Below are 22,491 nucleotides of genomic sequence, written 5' to 3'. Positions count from 1 at the left end.
AGAGGAAAGGAGTAAGCATCGGGACACTGACAGACATAATGAAGATGAACTAGGGCCCAAGAATTGATTCTTGCTTAGAGACTCGAGAATCGCCATGTCAGCACAAAGTGCTCACAGCGACGATCATTGAGAGCACAGAGCGAGTTTGTAAGAAAGCACAGCAAAGTCTTTACTTTCTCATGAAGCTGAACTGGTCTCGTGTGTGCATTAAACTGATGAGTCCATGGTGGAGGCCATGGACTCATGTTTGACTATTTCACCTGCTTTAATAATCTCTCAACAGGAGACAAAAACAAGGTTGCATCACATTAATAAAGTTGCTTGTAAGATAATCTGTGTGAAACTACCCCAACTGTCTTTCACCTTGAGTAAGAGAGCTGCAGCTAAAGCTTGAAACATCTAACAGCATCCTTGACATCCTCTGTTTGAGCTTCTGCCCTCAGACTTGAGATACTTTATAACTCCGATGATGACTGATCAGTTTTATTTTCAATGATTTGTCTTTTGTTACCTGATAAATTATTCATGTTTTTTTGACAGTATATGTCGTTTCTATGGTCTGAGTCCACGTGCCTGTGTTTCTATATATTTCTTGTGTTATCCTGGCTGCGAACCAAACTTCCCCTCGGGGACAATAAAGTTCAGATTACTTCAGTCTGAGTCTGGAGTTTATTTGGGATTCAGCCTTTCAAACCATTTGTGTGATTGCGTGTTTTTTTTAACTTGCTGCGCATGCAACCACGTAGCCAGGATAAATCGGTTATCGCGAAACAAAGTAACAAATGGACACCCAAACATGTTTTTCATCTGTATGCATGATTTTCTTTTATTCAGCCGTTTCACCACTTACACAAGTCTGTGGAACCATTCAGGACATCATCCATCACATTTCATCTCCCCGACAGAGGCTCACATGCACACAGATCTTTTATTATGACAAATATTCAAATACACTCTGTGCACTAACAACAACAAACACTTCTGAATGTTTTTTTTCATTAAAACAGTCCTTCCATTTCAGATTTGAATTAAAAATAAGGATAGTAATATTAGGCCACTGCGTAGCTTTAGATACACAATCAGAAGGAAACAGAAGTGAGGAAGCAGAATCATTAACTTAACAAAACAAAGTCTCTTAAAAGTGAACGGCATACATTTGTAGTGTGTTTCATATTTTCTGGATGTTGTGACTTTCAAACACCACACTGTGCCTGTAGGAGAGGCGACATTAAACATCAACAACATTAAATGTTAAACGCCCCAGCAGGCCTGTGGATGTATGTACATCAAAAATATAGTTGGAATATTTGCAAAAAGGCATCAAATGTGTGTTTGTGTGTAAGGCTTTTTTTTTCTCCTTTTTCTTTTTTGGTGCTTTGACAGGATTTTGCTGGTGAAGATAATGTGAAGGCTGTAAAAAGGCACAGAGTGGATGTTACAGTGTTTTTCAGAATGTTCGACGGGAACCCTCAAATAAGAAAAATTACACTATAAAGATCTACTATATACAATAATTAACATCCAGATATGGAATGATAAAAAGGGGATTTTCACTGCTGTTTGATTTCATGAGGTCCTTGTTAGACCCTGAATGTTACCATGTTTAAAGAAAAACCGGTGAACCGAAATGTGCTCCATACGAGGCTGCGATAGACGCGAACAAGCGACACAACTCATCACATTTCCATTTCAAAAACAACAAGTAATCCATCAGCAGTACTTCAGTCTCTCCTCAGTAACAACGGTTCCATACTGCGAGTAAAAAAAAGATAAAAACACGACAGAAACAAAAAAAAAACTATGAATAATAAAGTGCTGCTAGAAAAAAAAAAGATAACTTTCCTTAAACGACGCATTTAAAGAGAAGGAAGGTTCAACAAGTGATACAGCAGTCTCAGACAGCGACGTGCACAGCAAGGCAAAGTGAGCCACGCGATAAAAAGGTTGGTTTTTTTTATCACCAGCTACTGAATACAGCGGAAAGATGGAGGGAGGGAGGGAGGGGGCCGACAATACTGCACAAGGGACGCAATGACCTCGCACCGACGCAGCATCCGTCCCCCTCTTTGGACAAAATGGCGCTCAAGGAACACGTGGAGTTTGACCTGGATAAAGAGCACTTTGAGAATGATGAAAAACTTCCAAAAAGGCAGTTTGGTCCCCGTTATTTAATTTTCTCTCTTTATCTGAAAATGCTGTGAGGCTGCCGCAGAGGAAGGCCTTTCAGCACCGTGGCTTCAAATTGTGTGAACAGATCCACACGGCTCTGAGAGAGACTTCGTACACTCGGCAGGTGATCTCAAGTCTGAAGTCCTCAAAGTGAACATTTTCCTCCCGTCTGTCTGGATCAGGCTGAGCTGACCTCTAACTCCTCCACTTCAAATCACAAACATTTTGCTAACGTGAGAGGTTTTTTTTTCTTTTCGGGGCAGCTGATTGTAATTAAGCTCTTTAAAAATGTAAAAAAAAAAAAAAAAAAGATGATTCACCACAGCAGATATTTGTTCCTTTTGCACACAAAATGTCATTTTCATTATATGCTCAAAAGGAATGGTGTTTAAAAACATACATGTGGAATTCATTACTTTACATGTCATCTGGACGCAGCTCATACATCGTTTTCTTTCAGTAAGAAAAGTATCATGTCTAACAATAAAAATAGTAACATTACTGTCCAGCAAGAGGAAATAAGTAATACAATTTCAATATATAGATATGCTGTTTGACTATTCTGTGTTAAAAAATACCAATAGCACAATTTAAAATCCTTACAGCAACAGACTGATGTATCACGGTTTGTGTCCTCAGTGACTTCAAAAGCTATAAATAAGGTTGTATTGGGACTTTTTAAAGGGCAGTGCGCCATCTGGTGGTGACAGACCGTGCAGCAGGTCCAGTGCTAGAGTCTACAGTGTTACAGCTTTACAGTATTTTTGATAAAAATGTGTATTAAGCACAGTGAACAGATCTCTAAAGCTAAAAAAAAAAACAGATATTAAAAGCTGTCTGTGCTGTAACAGGCTGCAGAGAACAGAGCATAAGCACATAACAGTCAAATATTCAGTGAAAAAAAAAACGTTTTAAAAAGGTTGTTTGATTGAAGCAGACTCTCTTTTTCTTTCTTTAAAATATATATATTTTTTAAAAACCTTTCCCCATCTATCTTCCTGTCCCCTGTCCACATCCTGCAGGCGACATAGTGCCCATGGAGTGTGTGTTTCTGTGTGTGAGGGGCAGCAGAAGACGTCATGTTGGAGAAATCACACGGGGCGCGCTCTGTGTTTTGGTAAAGACGCCCGAAATGTGGTGACAAGTGTGAACAAATTAATCTACCCATGAATCTGTCTACTTAGTTGGTTAGTAGACCCTTCTCGTTCCTTTCTCTGTCTGAGAAGAAGAAAAGTTTTGTTAGAAGTTTAAGCAATGAAAAAACAGTCACTCAGAGCTGCGAATCAGCTCCCAGGCTGTTCAGCTCCTCCGGCGAGTGCTTCTCCCCTCCGGCGGCCGTCTGGCGGAAGCCGGCGGAGATCTCGTCAAACGTCCGGCCCTTGGTCTCCGGCACTTTGAAGTAAGTGAAGACGAAGAAGATGAGAAGCAGCACGGTGAAGATGACGAAGACGTAGGGGCCGCACAGCTCCTGTGAAGAGAGAGAGAGAGAGGAGAGACGATCATAGAGGGTTCAGTTAACAGACAGCAACACTGTGAAACGAAGCATTTCAGATCGTAATGACGAAGACGAAGAATGACAAAGAACTCTGCCAAAACAACCTGCATCTTTTCCTGCCATCAGCCGACTTCTGTTGGACCAAGTGACCAAATGATTTGAAGTACTGTATAGTCACTTTTGTTGAACCCCATAGTTCAGTTCTACCTTCATTATTTTCTATATTGTCGGAGGTTTGTTGTTGTTCTTTTTTGTAAGTCAGAGAGTTGATAACATTTGCAAGACAAAGGTAACATTATATATTGACGCTGAACTTCATTTGTTTTTGTGTCGTTTTTTTTCTTCCTTTCTCTCACCTCGATGTACTGGAAGGCCATTCCCACGATGAAGTTGGCCGTCCAGTTACAGAATCCAGCGACGGCCATGGCTGAAGGTCTGGGTCCCTGTGAGAACAGCTCAGCCACGATGAACCAGGGGATGGGACCCGGGCCGATTTCGAAGAACGCCACGAAAGAGAAAATGGCCACAATGCTTAAGTATGACATCCATTTCAGCTTCTCCTACAACAACAAGAGGACAAGATGCACGTTAGTTATGGTAATTACCGAGTACTAATATCAACATACACGTTCAGTAAGTCATTATTCTTAATATAATCAACACTTATGTACTCTAACTCACCAGCAGAGCCAGGGCAATGGTCATCAAGACAGCAGATCCGGCCATTCCCAGCAGCCCCAGCAGGTGCAGAGATCGGCGTCCAGCTCGTTCTACCACAAAGAGCTGCAGAGAAAAACAAAAACAAAGATTAGAGAAAGTCGAGGCTGTGCCTGAAAGCTTTTAGCTACACGCAACACATCCTTCAGATCTCACACAATGAAGTACTCAACGCAGGGCGGACTTGTAGCGCCCCAAAACAAGTTGCAATCTATCCATGAATCTGTCCAGCAGGGGGAGCAGTGACTCTGGAGGCTCAGGTGATTAAAAAATCCATTTTGCTCTCCTGACGTTTTCATGCGTGTACTTCTGAAAATGTTTTTTTGAATTGAACTGAAAAGTGACGACTGACATCGATGGTATAGGGAAGTGCAATGGAATTAATGATGTCATACGTGCAACAGTGCAAAAAGTGTAAATGAAGTGATGTGTGTGTTCTGTGCTGTTAGGAAGTTTATGTTACATGTATACAGACGTTTGTGTTGTGCTGCGTTTCATGCGACATTCTCTTGTGTCAAGACAATAAAAGCAACTAACTAACATGTAAGAGTACAGTTTGTGCTTTATAACTCACATACATACAAAAACAACACGAGAGGATTTCAAATGTAAAAATGTAAAATAACAAAATAACATTTGTGGGTGAGGATACATACGACGACTTGATCATATTTGGTCACTTTTTTGTTTCTGCTCTGTAATTGTGAATGAATTCTATCCTTAAATAATTGTCCTTGTAAATAACTTTGATTGTTTTTTTTATTTTGTCCTTGTTGTTAAATCACATCTTACTTTTTATTCTACTCCTCTCTACATTGATTTCTCACTTGTCGTTTCTTTTCATTCTATCAACACTTTCATGTTTATTGTCAGACACTTGTATATAAAATGCTTACTTGGCCATTAACAGGATTTTTGCTTCAGATTAAAGACGTGCTGATGGACTTACCGACACCACGGTGAACGCTGTGTTCACTACACCAGCTCCAATGGTTGCATAGACGGGCTGCTCCACTCCGGCTTTCTCAAAGATTCGTGTGGAGTAGTAGAATACCTGTCAAGCAACCAAAAAGATCAATCGTGAGCAGATTTATTTTCAGACACGTTCAGAGTGTCTTCTTAATGATGACACAGCTCTACAGTCTGTCACACGCATGTTTCAGGTTCTGCGACACACTCACAGCATTGATGCCAGACAGCTGCTGGGAGAGCTGCAGGATGACGGCGACGATCAGAGGCTGACGGTACACAGGCGAGCGGAAAAGCTCCAGGATGGTCACCTTCTTCTCCCTCATCATCTGTCGACTCTCCTCCTTCATCTCCTGCATGTCAGCGCTCACGTCTGTGGTGCCTCTGAGCTTCTTCATCACTAACACATGCAGAGGTGAAGAACATTGTTAACTCCACAGGATTCGCCGTTTTTCTTTCAGTTTGGTCTCGTGGCGTGTTGGAGCCTCCAGGCTGTAAACGCTTTGTCGCTCTGGAGTGTGCGCGTCTGGACTCACCGTTCTTGGCCCTGTTCTCTTCGTTCTTGTTGATGAGCAGGAAGCGGGGGCTCTCGGGGCACATGGGCAGCAGGATGCACTGCATCACTGCAGGGACGAAGATGAAGCCCAGGAGGAGCGGCCACAAGTCGTCGTTGCCCATGATGGCCTCCATTCCAAACACCTGATAACCGAGACACGACACACGCGACGGATAAGAAACGCCTGCTTCCAGCTGTTTGTTCCCGCACCTAGTCGTGTTGTTCTTATTCATGCCTCAACTGTTCTTTGCTGATTCTCTAACTTCTCAATGACTTCATAATTCCCAGAATGCATTTCGTGTGAGCAAACTGACCTGTGCGATCAGGATGCCGACAACGATGCCCAGCTGGTGCAGAGTGCCCAGAGCTCCTCGCAGAGACGTCGGGGAAATCTCGCCGACGTACATGGGCACGAAGCCTGTGGAGAGGCCGGAGTACAGGCCCACCACAAAACGACCAGCAATCAGCATTTCCCAGGAGGCGGCCATCTTTGAGAAGCCCATCAGCGCAGATGCAATGAATGCCAGGACGTTGGCCATGAGCATAGAGTTCCTCCTGTAGCAGACACAGTTAGATTTGACGTATTAGATTCAGAAAGATATCATATAGCTCCTAAAATTAACAATTCTTTCAAAATGTTTCTAATGTTAAAGTCATTTTGGAATTTATGCACCAACCTGACTGAGCCAATAAACTGATAAACACTGTGTATTTTACATTTCACTTTATTGATGCGTCTGTTAGAGCATTGCTCGAGTGCTTTATTGTATGGCCTTGTTGTGTCTGATCTGAAGTTTTTGTGCTTACATAAAACAAAACCGACTTCTTCCCAATAACTGCATGCCAGAGGTTTTTTTTACCTTCCAAAGCGGTTGACAAAGAGTCCGACAGAGAACGAGCCAAAGATACCGCCGACGGAGAAGATGGCGACGGCGATGGACCAGATGGCTGTGAGGGAGTTCTTGCTGATCTGCTCCTGGTAGCGCTCGAACCATGTTTCATTGATGAATTTTTCAATGACCTAGAAAAACACAACGAAAACACACACACACAAGAAAAAAACACAATTTCCTTTAAACCACTGACATACGATCTTTTCTGAGTCGAGCTTTGTAAAGCGTGCTTCCCTGAAAGGATCACATGGAATCTACTGTGTTGTGTAATGTGGAGAAAAGATCCACAATGACGTCATCACTTCAGAAGTTCACAAACTTTTTGTCTTCCTCAGGCCAGGAAAGATTTGTTTTTTCACCTCTGTGCTTTTGTTAAAGATTGACGGGAATATTTTTGTTGTGCTGTGATTTATGATTGAAGTTACAAGAAGGACAGCGAGAGCCTGAGCAGGCTCCAAACACTGGATTCTTCTGGAGGATGCTATACTGGAACTTGGACACAGCTAAGGTGTCACTAATCACAGAGCTCTATGCTTTAATGGGTTCAACTTGACAAAGTGTGCAGACTGCTTTGTCTGTGTGCGTCACTCATGAGGAGAGAATGAGTTCTTCAGTTTCTTTGCAGAGAACCTTTCAAAATGTTTTTTTTTCTTTTTTCTTGTGGCCGGCCTGAATGAACTCTTATTTACTGTCCACAAGTTCAATAAATATAAACGAGATAAGAGAAAAAAAAATTGTCATGAATAAGAGTTGTGCACAAAGAGAGTGTGTCTGGTATGTTGAATTGGACAGGGCACGTACACAGTGTATAAACTGTTAGGCTGTTTTTTTTGTGACCAGCAGATGGCGGCAGCGCTGTAAAATCACAACCTGTAACTTACAAGCAGGAAGTTCACCAGTGCAGCGTCGGGTTTCAGTTCCTCCCACCCCGCTGCCGCCTCCCCCGCCTCCATCCTCTTCACTTTGTTGACAAACACACCCAGCGCACCAGTGACAGGGTTAAGGAGCGGAGCCTGCGTTTGTTTGTGTGTGAATCACACTGACTGCGTCTCATATGACTCGGAAAGGTCAGCGCCCTGTCTGCAGATCCACGACCTCCTTGACCTCGGCAGAGTTACGGTAGAGCGACGCCGGCCTCCGTCACGTGCCTCTGAGATGGAATAACATGACTTTTATTTATTTTGAAAGCTGACGCTGAAGTATGCCGATGTGGAAAACACACTCAGCAGTGTCCTGGTGGTTGTCGTTTTTAAAGGGCGTTCCTCGGCAGGAGAGGTTCATATAGAGTGATTTACAGTATGAAGCTGCGATCAGCTTTCACTCTTAAGACGTAACAGGGGGATCACGAGTGTGTTATAACAGACTGTACTCTACCGTCATCCCATCACGTTTAACCTTTAAAGAGGATATTTAGAGGGACCCTCGCTGAGCTCGATGTATCATATACATTCACATGCAGCAGCTACGTTATTGACCCAACCGCTCTGCTTCTTTTTCTACCACTTTAACTTTCACTAGGTCTTTTTTTTCACTATTTTGAGAAAGATGGCCGCTCTTGAGAAGTTACATAATAACTTTGTGGTCTCTCCCCCCCCCCATCTTGTCACGTCAACAGGCGAAGCAGTCCAAACCACCAGCTGGCTCCAACCACACAAAGAAACAGGCTGTCTATTCATGCCGGAGGCCTGTCAGCATATGTCGTCTGCGCTGGCTGGAAGCCGCGCTCTTCAAGGTGAACGCTGTGGTCGGCACGTCGAAAGGGGGGGGGACAAATCAGATGACTCCTTTATCATCTTTAACACCTCGTTGTGTTTGAACGAGAAAGGGTTTTGTGTCGAGCGTCTGCAGAGCCGTCTCTTTTTTTAGAAGGTCCCTGAACGGGTCGAGATAAACGGAGGCCGATAACGCCGTGTGGCATCAATGCGTGCGTCTCGAGCAGGAATAGTCGGAGCAAGTGAGGTGACATGTTTTTTTTCATGTTTCTCAGGAACTTTTATTTTTACCCCCTCTTTGATTTAAAGAGGGTCCAGATAACTCAAAAGCAGGACGTCGTGGCATGCACTGCTCTGCATCATCGGGAGGAGAAGACTTTTTCGCTCCTAAAGATGTTCCCAAATTTAAACTAACATCAACAAAACCCAGATGACCCCTAGATTAAAACTGCCAAATAAGGATGTTGTTTTCTATGCGGAGCAGGCAGACATGCAGCAGGAGGACACGGGGGGGGCATGCACAGCCAGGCCCTTGAAAGTGCGTATCTAATCGCAGACGCTCTAATACAATGCAAGGTCGACGTCACAGGCAGCACAAGCATCACTGCAGCCTTCATCACCTGCAGAGGGGACAAGTGCTGCTGATAATGTGCAGTGCTGTCGCTATATAAAAGTTGCATCGGTGAAATCGGAGCGTCTTAAAAGGTCATGAACTAATCAAGGATTCAGAGTTCAGAGTCTGTGTTGATTAACTGTTCTGCACGCTCGGTGTTTGCATGTGACGTTCCTGCGTGTGTGTGTGTGTGTGTGTGTGTGTGTGTGTGAGACGTGTGCTGGGTATTGGGAAGGAGATAACAAGCCAAGAGGGCAGGTTGACACTGGCCCAGTGTGCAGCAGACCCCCCCCCCCCCGGTGTGCAGCCCCTGACTGAGCCACTCACAAGGCATCCTGAGGCTGAGCTCCATGAAGAGCAACACGTGCTGTGTTTTCATGGAAGACGCAAACCACTGCTTCTCTAAGAGCTGAAGAGTTGTAAAGCTAAAACACGGGTTTAAAGGTTTTACAAAAAAAAAAAAAAAAAACAGGAGGAGGACATCTGTGTTACTTTTAAGAGAGTATTTTGATGATTGGCTAATAATGATTTCAGGATGCCAACAAACTGATGTCCCGATTTCTTAGATGGGAAGATTTGCAGCTTTTTCCCCCCTCCGGGCTTTTTAGACTGAACGGAATGTATGAAGAGTTTTGAACCGTTTATGAGACTAAACACGACATTTTAAAAGGTCATACTGCGATCTGGAAACAGTCCCAGAGTTATCTCACATTTGTAAATAAGTGTCGGATGACTCAACGAAAAAAGAAAACTGATAAAGATGTTCTGAAACAATGACTTCCTTCTTGATCCAGACTCCTAAACCTACACTTTTTCAAATGTTAATGCTGAACCTAACTACTTCTCCACAGGCTGAGACCACACGCCTGTGTTACCAGTTTGAGTTTAAATAGATTTATATCCACACACAACATTTCTCTGAGGCGTGTAGAAAAAGAAAAGAGTAAAGACGATATCTTTTATTGATCCCATGAAGGGAAATAACTTTTACACACACAGGCTGAAATACACACTGTTGTGTACTATACTGTTGCCAGGTTACAAAAGTTGACTCCTGCGCCCCTGAGTAGTGTCTGTTAGGTCTGTTGTCGTGTGTTTAATCTTTTGCTTTGTTCGAGGAAACATCACTCAGAGAAGTTCAGAACGTAGAGGGTTTGTTTCCTGGTATGAGCAGCAGCTTTAGGCCTCGAAATTAAGTCCTCACAAAGACGAGTCTGATGAGTTTCCCCTCCTTCCTAAGTCGTTCTCAGAGACAATATCAGAAGTCCCGCCCCTTCTTGACTGTGATTGGTCAGTGAGGGAGAAGTGACAAATGACTCACGGTCTGAAATCCCCTCTTTTTCATTTCTGTCCACTTCACTTTTCCTCAATGAGAAACAGATTTGAGCTTTCCTCACTTTGTTTCTGTTGCTCTAATTAAAACTGAAGAGTGCCGAGTAAGACGCTGCTCTCACTTTTCAGAGACACCTGATGAGAGCTGCTCTCTTTCACAGAGTGTCCTTCACATCAAAGTGCAGGAAAGCTTTTGGCAGAGCGCTGACAGAGGACGAGCTCTTCACATGAAATCCGTCCTCGCAGATAGAGGGAGGGAGCGAGCGAGCAGCGCTAACAGCTGTGCCTGGACATCGCCATGACAACTCACCTGATCTCTGCAGGTGAATTAAAAAGGAGCGGGCGGAGCCGTGACCTGTGCACAGACCGCTGTTTAGCCGCAGGGTGTGTTTCAGAGTCAGACCAACCCACACTGAGCAGACACAGGTCACCTACACGCAATATGAACTAGAAGACAAACATTCAGGAAATGAGTTTCTTTTGAGTCTGTTAATAAGAGCCTAAAGTGGATTTAGTTCGCTGGAGGTTGTAAAAGCGTCTTTTCGATTACTTTGAAATGTCACGGCGGCAGGTGACTCGTCTACCTTTTGTGTTTCATTTCCTCTGTCTGCTTTTTGTTCCCGGCCTGTTGCTGCTCAGAAGAGATCCATTTTTGGGCAAAGACACGCTCTTTAACTCAGGGATCACACAGAGTCTGTTAATACAGATGTCCTTGGACATGATAGGCCTGAATGAAAGCTATTATTATCTCAACCCCCCCCCCCCTTCACTGTCTGTCCTCTTCTCCAATGCAACAACTAGCCCTCTGGCTAAGTTAGCAGACTGGATAAACTCTTTTCTATTGTATTCCTTGAAATCTTTTTAGACTTTATTTTTTATTCTTTTTTTGTTTTTATCTGTGTTAAAAGCTTTACAAGTTTTTTTTTTTTTTTTTTTTAAGAATGATTATTTCCTAATCTTTGAAAACAAAAAAACCCTTAAAATTGGTCCATATCACCATTTTTTTTCCTTTTATAAGTTCTAGAGTGTATTTGTAAGTATGTTTTCTGAAAGTTTATTGTTTAAATGATTCGTTTTGTGAGAAAAAAAAGAACGTTAAAAACCCATCCTGCAGACGATTGTGGACACTTAACTCACCTTCTGAGGGGCGTTGGGGACGCCGGTGTTGTAGCCGAACTGCAGCGATCCGATGACGGCGGTTCCGACACTCATCAACAACGGGAACGTTATTTGCTGCAAGACAAAAAAAAAAAAAAAAAAAAAAAACAGGACATGAGAGGCTTGTCAACAAAGAGACCAGTCGGACCAGTTACTCCTCGCGTCGCCTGCGATGAGTGCATTAAAGTATGATCAACAGTTGTATCATCTTTCCTGCTGGATAATAAACCTGCAAGTCACACAAGACTCCGTTTACAACATCAACATGTTCGCCAACTTTTTCGGACAAAGCATCTTTCTGTTGCAGCTGCTTGAAAAAAAACAAGTGAACAACACTTTGAGGTTGGTCAGCCTCTTATTTGACACGACGTGCTCACAACAAGGACAATGACGTCACTATTTAAATAATATTCTTATCTTTAGGCTGCTTGGTAAGACGCCATATTTAGAAAACAAGTGAGCTCGGGCTGCCCGTAAAAAACGATTCTGTCAGACAACCAAAGTTAACCTTTAAGACGAACAGGGGAAAACAAAGTTTGTCAAACTGCTCCATGCTGTGATACCACATGTTAAAACAATAAAACCTTCTTTGTTTGAAACACCGAAAGGATCGAAAAAGTACCAATGTTTTAATTAAGGTTTTGAGTCGTATAAGAAAGGAGACCATTGGCTTTTTAGCTGCTAGATTCCATAAACTCAAACAACGAAGGAGCCTCAGAAAGACGCAACGTTTCTCTCTTTATTCCCGCGTGATCTCGTCGTTCTCCCACAGCAGGGCAGAGCGTGCGCCGTGCAACGTAGCGTTGACGGACCGCGGCGTGCACAGAGTTCATCCCCTAAAAAATGAGAAACATTGGGTGCCTATGTCTGCTGTTTTCGCTGCCAAGTTATCAAACGAACGTTTTGATTTTATGAGATTTCTACTGGATGTATCAAAGTTGAAAATTCTCAGGTCAACGCGGGAGTCTTTGTCTGAGGAGGCTTCAGGTTTAACTCCAGACAGAGTTATCCAGATAGCTTAATAAACCGTCTTCTTGGAGGAGGTCCAGGTCAGAGCCGGGTTTTTAAACCTGTCCTTGTCTGCGCTCTTCTTCTTGTTATTGCAGACTTGGCGTGTAGCTTAATGTCAGAGAAGTTAATAAAGCAGAGGGGAACTATGTCGCTGTCTACTTCCTCGTCTCAGACACGAGGAAAACAGCCTGAAGCGAGACAACAATACCACCACTTTTGTTATTGCTTCCAAAACTAACGGTAAAGACTTGAAGGAGAACTTTATGAATGAGAAACAGCTGCAGAGATGGAAGTTATTGTATTTTACATTTAGAGCGACAGGAATCTTTCCCATCTGTCCGTCATGTCCGGATGATTCATGTCGAGACGCTCGTCCCGTGATTCACACCAATCCTTTCTGGCACAGTGATGCACGCCAGATAAGTTCCCCCTCTGTTATTATGGCAACAGAAGAGTTGACCTTAACACGGGTAGATAACGCCTCAAAAACCTCCTGCTTTTATCATATTCTAACAGAACAAGTAGGAATAAAACATCTTCCTCAAAAACACTGACCAGACGCTACGCCTTTTTTTTTTTCTTTTTTCTTTTGGTTGTTTTGGCAAGGATTGAACGTTGAGCTGCTCTTTAAATTGAACTCGTAACACCCAATGAGAACGAATCAAACCCAGGACACTTGACTGACTGTAAGCCATCAAACATTACAGCACGTTTTTTTTTTTTTTTTTACTGCAAATAAAAAGAGGGTATCTGTATATCTGATATATAATCACCTTTATCACCTTTGTGGTTTTGCTAAGTTCCTCTGAACGATTAACCACAGAGAGAAAACACACGGCTGCTAAATCCTTCAATATATTTAGCAAATAGTCGCCATCTTTGTACGTCTGCTTCAAGTGTACGGTGGGTTTATACAATCTTTTTCATGGTTGATACTCAGAGTCGTGAAAGCAAACCAAAACAGTTAAAACCAAAACAAAGAGCTAAGACTTGATATATACATGATGTAACTTGATGTACTGAAAAGGCACTGTTGATTCAATAAGCGTGGGGGGGGTGTTGGTTGAATTGAGGAAAAAATGACCTCAATTGAAGGTAACAAGTTAGCAGCAGAGGTATGTAGCGTAATGTAAATGGGTCGACCAACTATCAACAATCCTGTAAACTGAGAGTTCAACTACCACAACTCCACACAACGTAAACAGACGGTACTACTAAACACTACATGCTGTGGCTTAATGCATCACAATCCTCATGCATGCAGACACTTTAAACCCCTTCTTTTGTCATGGTAAAGAAGATGCTGTGTCTGTTTGCGTCGTGGCTTATTTACTTTCAAATACGAGGGGGGGACTCTTAATTAAAACTCTTCAGGCTAAGTCTGAGGAATTTCTACTTAAGCTTCCAAAGATGAAAAACACAAAAAGCGACCCCACAGGGCTTCTTAAGAGGGATTTCTGCCTGCTCCTCTTTTATATAATCAAAGTGCTTCAGGCTTCTTTTGAATTGCAGTACTTCTGATGACAGAGGTAGTCCGAGAAACACGAGCAATTTTCTTTTTTTTTTTGGTGAGAGCCAGATTTCCTCCCCCTGCGTGATGAAGAGGGACGAGAGCTGGACGTAAAAGAGCAGGAGAAAAGAAAAGGTCTGTGTTTGTGGAGGCAGTCACTCCAGTGTGTTCAGCATGGCTACAGACTCTCTTGGCTCCGCCTGCACTTCTCAACCAATGGGTTCCCTTGTTATGTGGGGTCGTCAAGTCCATGACAGGACTGTTTAGGTACAGAATGTATACACACACACGCACACACACGCACTTCTCAAATTGGTGGGATGGGCTCTTAAAGGAGCCACGTTTCCAGCGAGGAGACCAATCAGGACTCCAACTCCGAATCCCCAACTGTAGAAACAAGAAACAGCACGAGTGAAATAGCAGCTACATGCAGACAAATCCTGTGTGTGTGTGCGTGTGTGTGTGTGTGTGTGTGTGTGTGTCATCTGGGGGAAGTCACTTCAGGGCAGTGTTTATATCTGGACCCCCACTCGGGAGTCGTTTACAGGAACAAGCCAACATGTGGAGTTGAATCCAGCTGCAAATTGTTGTCAAATGTTGACAAAGTCTGCGTGTGAGTTTTAGTGCGATCAAACACTCCTCTGTTACATCTTTACCTTTAGCCTACATACATGAGACCGCCCTCTGAGACCTCCCTCTGCCCCACATGTACACACACTGTTTGGACAGGCCAATAAGCCTCAGTCCAACATGTGGTAATCACAACTGTCAGGGACTCTCTTCGACATCATCTCTTTTGAAGTGTGACTTATAAGACTTATAACTGGGAGGAAATTGACAACACAGACATCTACGCTCATCTCTCGTACCTGTCACGTTAAGGAACTAAATGAATTTCATTCCAGGAACTCGATAAATCCCAACTTCCTCACTTGGGAAACAATGAAACAATGAAGTCAGGCCTATAAAAACTCTTTTCTGATCATCGCCTCGACACATTAACCTCTGCTGACCGGCCCTCTTCTTTCGGCCTTTGCTCTCTACCTTTGGGCACTTTTCACTTCTGTTTGCATTTCTAAATGGAGTCCTGTTTACCTCCACATGAAGACTAAGCTAGTCATCCATACTATAAAGCCTCAAATCCTGTTACAGTATTGAGAAGAACTGCTGTCAAAGTGCTTTATAAATAAAAAGTAGAATTATGAGGATAAGTATTATAAACTATGATGAGGGCAACAGGAAGGAAGGATATCTCCAGTTTGACATGAACCCGTTTGCTAAGGTCCGGCCTGCAGTTGTCTCCACAGACATCCCAGACAGATCTTTTTGAGACTTTCAGAAAGATTTCATAAACTTGTTTGTTCCTCTTTTTATGTGCGTGTTGTGTTTTGTTGTGACCTTAGTCTGTGGAATGTGCTGTATAAATAAAATGTACTCCCTTATCACTAACGTACCACACAGATGCTCGCTAACGAATGAATCTTAGCTCCGTGTTTCTGAAAGTTTCCAAGGGGTGGATGTTGGGATATTATGGGATGGAGTTGGTCGCTCCTTGATTTACAGGATGATTTAAGTTTGATTTAAGAATACAAAAAAGTGGGCCTTTTTAAGATGGTCATATATTGTGAAAGACGAGCACAAAATAAAGATATGGATGGATGTATGATGGCTGGATGAACGATGATGATGATGGAGAGTCTGACTTATTAAAAGTCTGTCCTTTACATGAAAGTGTCCGACATGTGGTATACTGAGACCGATGGATGTCCGTCCCTTCATTTACATGCTCTCTATAAAGCTCAGTAACATCCATGCAAATGTGTCCTTCACTTCTTTGCATGTGAAAAATAAAAAGCACTCAATCCATCCAGATACAATCAAAAGTGTTGATCAGCTTTAGTTGCTTGGCGCCTTGATCTGTCTGCTCTTTATGGGTAAACACTGGAAGCCACGTCCAGAGAGAGAGAGAGTATAAACAAAGCTCAACATGTCAGATATATTCAGTATGTTTAGAATATAAAGAGGAACACGAAACTCTGCATCTGTGAACACTTCAGGCCAAACTTTTCATTGTCTCAGTCATGTTGGCACACCATAGAAAATGTTACCGCTTTAATGACTTTTAAATAATGAAGGTTGAAAGTCGTTTGGAGATTATATATATATATATATATCTATAGATAGATAGATATATATATATATATAAAACACAGCTAGTATAAGCCATTATTACATTCATTCTTTAATGAAGCCTCATCCTCTCAAACACACAACATGATGTATTCTGTCTTTTCAAAGCCCACACTGATAGTACAGTGCCCTTTTGTTTCAGTGCATTCATTAATGCTTGAGCACACAAAGAGCCAAACCAGGAAACGGTAACCTAAGTCAGCCAGGTGACCTACATTTCAGTGTCAGATAGATACTCATTAAGAGGAATTGCTGAACTGTGGGTGTGAACAGCTACTATAAAAAGAAGGTGTGTGGATGGTTGTTGTCAAAAGTGGGCGAATCTCTGGTCACGATGGAAGATGACATCAGTGTCAGGAAATGTTGTTTAATTAAAGTTTGAAAGCAGAAAAGTTCAACTCATTCTGCAAAAGCAAAAATGTGTAGTAACAGAAACATCTAGATTTATACATTTAGGGATAATGATTTAGATTCTTTAGATGAATCAACATTGCAGTGGCTTTTAATAGCTTGTTGAGATGGAGGTAGGTTTACTGAGCTTCTTTACGTTTATTTGAATATTTGACTAAATGTATTTAGTTGTTTTAAATGTTGTCTCACAGGTCTGCTCCTCCTGAGTCTGTCTCTTTGGTTCAAGTAAAGTCAACACAGCAGCTGACAAAAAGGACAATATTTAAAGAAAGATCCTGAAGGTCATTTTTAACTTTCCTCTGTTTGTACCTGAAATAAGCCTCCTTTACTTTTAAATAAGTTCTGAACATCTACACAAACTTTCGGCTTCTTTTCCTCGGCGCTACAGAAAACTTCTTGTACTGAAACGACTCCGTTTGTGACTCATCACAGCTGACACTCAGAGTGGGTGTTTCCTCTGAATTAGGACAGAAAACATTTTAATTCTTCACTATAAAAAGGAGAGCAGAACGGCCCTCCAGAATAGGCAGCCGTTCATTCAAGTACCTGAGCGTGCCAGATTCATGGTGACGGCCTACGCTGCTTCAGTCACGTCCCTCCATGCGCCAAAACCTTTGGTCTCCGTTTACACAGCTGTGGGGAATCCAATATGTCTCGCGATCTCACCTCAAATCCTCTCAGCTCTGTGCTCTCTCCGAGCCTCTTCAACCTGCAGGGGCGGCTTCTCTATGTTGGTGTTTTGATATACGACATCTTAAAATAGATGTCAAATTCTGCTTTAGCACACTTCGTGCTTTACACGCCATATTTGAAAACTGCTGGTTGCTCAATTTACCCAATTAAAAAAAAAAAAAATCAACAGTCTTATATTTGACCTGTTATTTTCCAAATATATCCCCTCTCTTCATGACTTACAGCTTCTTTTAGATCTGTTATTTTGAATGCTTAGTTGAGTAAAAAAATGAAAAATAAAACAGGTCATACAGTGACAGGGATTACAAGATTAAATGGTATCCGGTTATTATTAACTTGATTTACACATGACAGAATAATGACAAGAGAACATCATTTGAAAAAGGTGCTAACTTGATCTGTGTGCTACATCAACTTTTAGTAAACATGAGCAGAACGGCTTCGAACTTCTTATCTCTCAGGGCCAGAAAACTTGAGCCCAACACAGTGAGATGAGATAAAAAACAAACAAACCTGCACTCAACACAAACTTCTAGAAAAGACATCCTGGCTGCCAATGAAGCTTCTCTCTCGTTGGCTCCCATTACGACTCCCCCGTTTGGTACTACTGTTCCTTGGGTTTGTTGAAAGGCGATCCAAGCTATTATTATTATTATCATTATTATTATTATTATTGTTCTTCAGCGTTTAGTAACCAAAGTAAAAATATGATTGTAAAAATATATTTCTTATAAATCGTTTACATTTTTTTTTTCATTCTTAGGATAGCATGCAACTACACTTTAGCTTGATGACCCAACATGAACACTTTAAGTTTTCATGTTCTTTATAGAGTCTCTCAATAATGAATACAGCGGCTTTTACAATGGAGGCAGGAGATAATAATCCAGTTATTTCTTCAGTAAACATAATAAAGTAGATATGTCTATGGTTTTTTTTTTGGAACAGCGTTTGATAGCAGAGGAAAACTGTCTGAAATTTGCGTCGAAGAAAGTCCATACTTATGTTGTTAATCTGATAAATCTTGAATCATGGAAGCCTGAATAAAACATAAGTACTTTTTTTAGATGGTGTAAATATTTTACCGAGTTTACACTTGAGCAGAAACTGCCAAGAAAGACAAGACAGTTCAAACTGTTTTTTGATGCATGTTCAATAAAAGGAAGAGTTCGATTACAGGGGTCAGACTAAAGGGGTTAAATGTCAACAACATAAATTAACAATCCTTTAGTGTTTGTGCAGATTCATCACATTTCAGGGCCACAGAGGCGCAGCTCGGCCCTGCGTGAACCCTTTTAATCCTTTCACTGTGCACAAAGCACATCAGCCTTCTCAAACAAGCCAGTTAAACACGCACTCTCACTTAAAACCCTCCGACGTCTCCAAATCCAACATTTTGGAGCCCAGCCTCATTAAGCCTCATTAAAAGATGGCTGACACTTAGAGTATGAGACATGATGAAGGGGTCCGCTCATGCAGATGAAAGGAGATCTAGTGGACTGTCTTAAGGAACCATGACTGTGTGCAATGCGAAGGAGGTTGTTGGCTCTGGAGTCCCAATCAAAATACCTGCGCTGTCAGGTCTGTCGGGGATAAAATATTCAGCGGCTGTTTTGTTCACGACGGAGCGGGTCAACTGTATGCTTGACCCCAATTATGTAATGAATTTCTTTTCCAAGAAATTGAATGGAGTTTTCAGACCAAAACAAAGCTTCTTGTTGTTGAACGTAAAGCTCTTTAGAAGGCTAACAATGTGAAGTTAGACGGCTTTAGGGTGGCATGTTTTGATGGAGGAGCTTTGAGATTAGGGGGAATAATTGCGTAATAATAAGACGACCGCTGCACCGAAGGCATGCTATCTAAAGGTGGGAAAAAAAGACTTGATACTAGAGACAGAAACAGACGGTGAAGATGTGCTCAGTACATCTACTCGACATAAACCTGCAAAGAGTTTAAGGGCTGTGAATGACAGTTCTTCTCATCAGCGACTAATCTAACGATTTTTTTTGGAGTCCGACCGATTAATCAGCCGGCCGATATTAGCATATCACAAGACTATTGGTATTGGCCCCACAAATCCCATTTCAGTTTGGTCCTAATTTTTCATATTATTTTATCTAGCCTTTCAAATGAAAAGAAAATGCAAAAAAATAAATAAATAAATATTGCGGCGAACCAAAGGTGACATCAGCGTGTTTGCCTTTCAATTGAGAATGTGTTTAATCAATCCGCTCTGCTGCGTTTGTCAATGTGGACCACATCCGCCTGGAACAATTCAGGGCGGATTTTAAAACAGGTAGAGCAGCATTTGGATCTTTTTTGAAATCTGTGTCACTTTGCTGCAAATCAAACATAAGTCCAACCACTTCCTGTTTTGTGTTGACTCACTGAACTCACTCCACTTACTCTACGTCTGAGAACAAGCGAGGTACGAGAGTCCCATCCTTGAGATGACGACCATCATAATGCAGATATTCATTTATTATTAGAGAACACTGCAGGACACGGCCAATGCCCCCGCGTATTCCCTCGGCAGGGTTTTCACTCTCTGTGAGAATCATCTGTCCGTATCACTGGGAACACAGGAAACCATTCCCATCACGTCCACAATGAACCCGTCCAGCTGAAGGTCCACCACAGGGAAGTGAGCATGCTCAAAGATGGTTTACAGAGAGAAACACAGCAAACTGAAGGGGAACAACATCAGACTGCACAGTTCCACTGGGCTGAATTGATCGGACATCAATGACAGGAGGAGGACGCAGCAGCGGTGCCGTGCGTGCTTCATGTGCTGCACGATGGAGACAGCGGTATCAGACAGCAGATAAGCCATGTTTACTTCCAGCGCGGTGTAAAACTGAGACACAATGAAAGTCTGATGAAAGTAAACGATCAGTTATTGATTAGTTATTGACAGATACAGATAGATAGTTTGGAAACAACATGAGGTCAGATGCCTCGAGATTATATGAAACGTTATTTCTCTTTGCGCTGACAGACTCACCCAAGGTTAAAGAGTTTTGTTTTGTCCCACCAAGAGTCTCAAACCAAGACGAAAAATCAAACCACTGACAAACTGCTCCTTTTTGGTGATGTTATCCAGAGAGCTAAAGTCAATTAAAAAGTGAGCAACTGCACTGTACTCACTGGTTTCTTGAGTACTTCAAAGTGCATTTTACGTTACACTTATAAGACTGCATTTGGAGTCATTTCAATTTCTTATCGATTAAGAATTACCACACTAAAACACAGGATGTGTTTAGGACATGAACACAGAATTTATATAGATTTAAATCAGCTCCCCCCTGCAAAAACACAACTACTTAAAAATAATTTCTATACACAATCATTGCTGACATGCTTTCCTGATAAATCAGTTGAGATATGTAAGTACTAAAGAGACAGTGCTGCACATCAGCTATCTATTTCTATATGTTATAACCTGGAATATTTAAGAAATTGTGTAGCAGATTTTTTAAAGTCGGCTCGTGACAATAGTCCATGAACTGACTATAAAAAAGAAACAATTTGCAGCCACATAAAACTATTTATTTACTCCTCCCCCTATATTATGTAGATTTGCTGAAGAGTCTTACTGCCTGCTTTGTCAGTAATATTTCTATGCACTCAACTGAAGTGGAAGTGGTTGCTTGAACTGCTCTTACATCTGTGACTAAGAAGCTCCTTAGAATGGTAAATGGACTTGAGCTTCAGACTACTCAAAGCGCTACTTACACCTACCCATTCACACTGATGGGCTGGATATGTGGCCCATCCTGTAACTATCCATTCACGCACATTCATTCAGGGGGAGCAATTTGGGGTTGAGTGTCTTGCCCAAGGACACAGCGGACATGTTGCTCGCAGGAGCTGGGGATCGAACCCTCAACCTTCCGATTGAGGAGCGACGACTCTACCAACTGAGCCACTTATTAAACACTATTAATAATTGTTGTGAAACTTTGGTCACATTGTCAAAGTCACATCCCTGAACACGCGCGCGCAGCCACGCAGCACGCAAATAAGGCGCTTCACGCGACAAAGCAGCACCATATACACAGACACAACGTGACGTCAGAAAGAGAGGAAGTGCTTAAACGTTAAAAAAAAAAAACACCGGGTGAGTAGCCTACACGTTGTGAGCCACTATAACAAATTAGTGGACAAAACCTTCACAAAACATTTTTTTAAAGACTAGTGAACACTAAAAGTACACAAGCGACTCAGACTGGCTGATAAATAATTAAATAATGGGTAGATAAAACCATATGTGCTGCATGGGCTCTCCGTCACAGCACATGTGAAGTCACCTCATGGTTAAATATACCGAGAACCCGCTGAACTCGTCAGCAGCCCCGGAGGCTAGTCGAACCGGTTTGACAGTAAAAGGCTTGTTGTTGTAGTGAAATGAGTCAAAGATATGTAAATACCTTTCCCGAGTCCATGGTTGTTGCGTCGTCAGGGGGAAGTGCTGCTCCTTCTTATTCTTTGTGTGTGAAAGTCTTTTGTTAAAAACTGAAGGCGATGAACTACTTCTTCTTCGGGCTCTCCCGGTGCATTCGCTCACAAGTCGGTCATTTTTGCACCCGCAATGAAAAAAAAAAAACAACAAGTTGAAACTTCAGTCTCTTTAAAAAATAAGCGATAACAGCTTTAGCAGTCTTCTGTCTTGTTCAAACCCGGCAGTCTGACTTGGAGGTTTCGGGTCCTCTCTCTCTCTCTCTCTTTCTCTCTCTCTCTGCTGTCAAAGCTCCAGCAGCTTGTAGTCACAACTTCATGGATGGGTAAAGCCGTCCAGGATGTGGATGTGGATGTGTAATGCCTCCTGTAGCCTGTAGATTTATAGAAACAATCCAGTGGGACGTGCGGGCCTCAGTGGACGCTTTATATATTATGGCTGACGCAATGATGGGTGGCCCATCCTCCAAAACAGCCAATAAGAGCAGAGAGGAGGCCTGGTGAGGATGCAGGAGAACTACTGAAAATACTAAACTCTTAGAGCACATCTATAAAGCTATGCACAAAGACAACTACACGACTGTATAACTTATTTCTTCTGTTG

The 22,491-nt window shown here is 42.2% G+C and overlaps 1 protein-coding gene across 1 annotated transcript; it reads right to left on the bottom strand.

Moving 5' to 3' along the window:
- Positions 1-799: 799 nt before the first annotated feature.
- On the bottom strand, positions 800-22,316 carry slc2a1b (solute carrier family 2 member 1b). The gene is made up of 10 exons (XM_079341855.1): positions 21,860-22,316; positions 11,594-11,689; positions 6,767-6,927; positions 6,221-6,461; positions 5,887-6,049; positions 5,563-5,750; positions 5,331-5,435; positions 4,346-4,447; positions 4,021-4,224; positions 800-3,637 (listed from the first exon to the last, which is right to left on the bottom strand). Exons 1-10 carry the CDS (start codon positions 21,872-21,874, stop codon positions 3,440-3,442), a joined length of 1,473 nt encoding a protein of 490 aa, XP_079197981.1. The 5' UTR covers positions 21,875-22,316; the 3' UTR covers positions 800-3,439.
- Between the last annotated feature and the right edge of the window lie 175 nt (positions 22,317-22,491).

The sequence above is a fragment of the Symphodus melops genome, assembly GCF_947650265.1.
Source record: "Symphodus melops genome assembly, chromosome: 4".
NCBI lineage: Eukaryota > Metazoa > Chordata > Actinopteri > Labriformes > Labridae > Symphodus > Symphodus melops.
The sequence above is the reverse complement of the archived record's forward strand: the minus strand, read 5'-3'. Positions and strand labels throughout refer to the sequence as shown.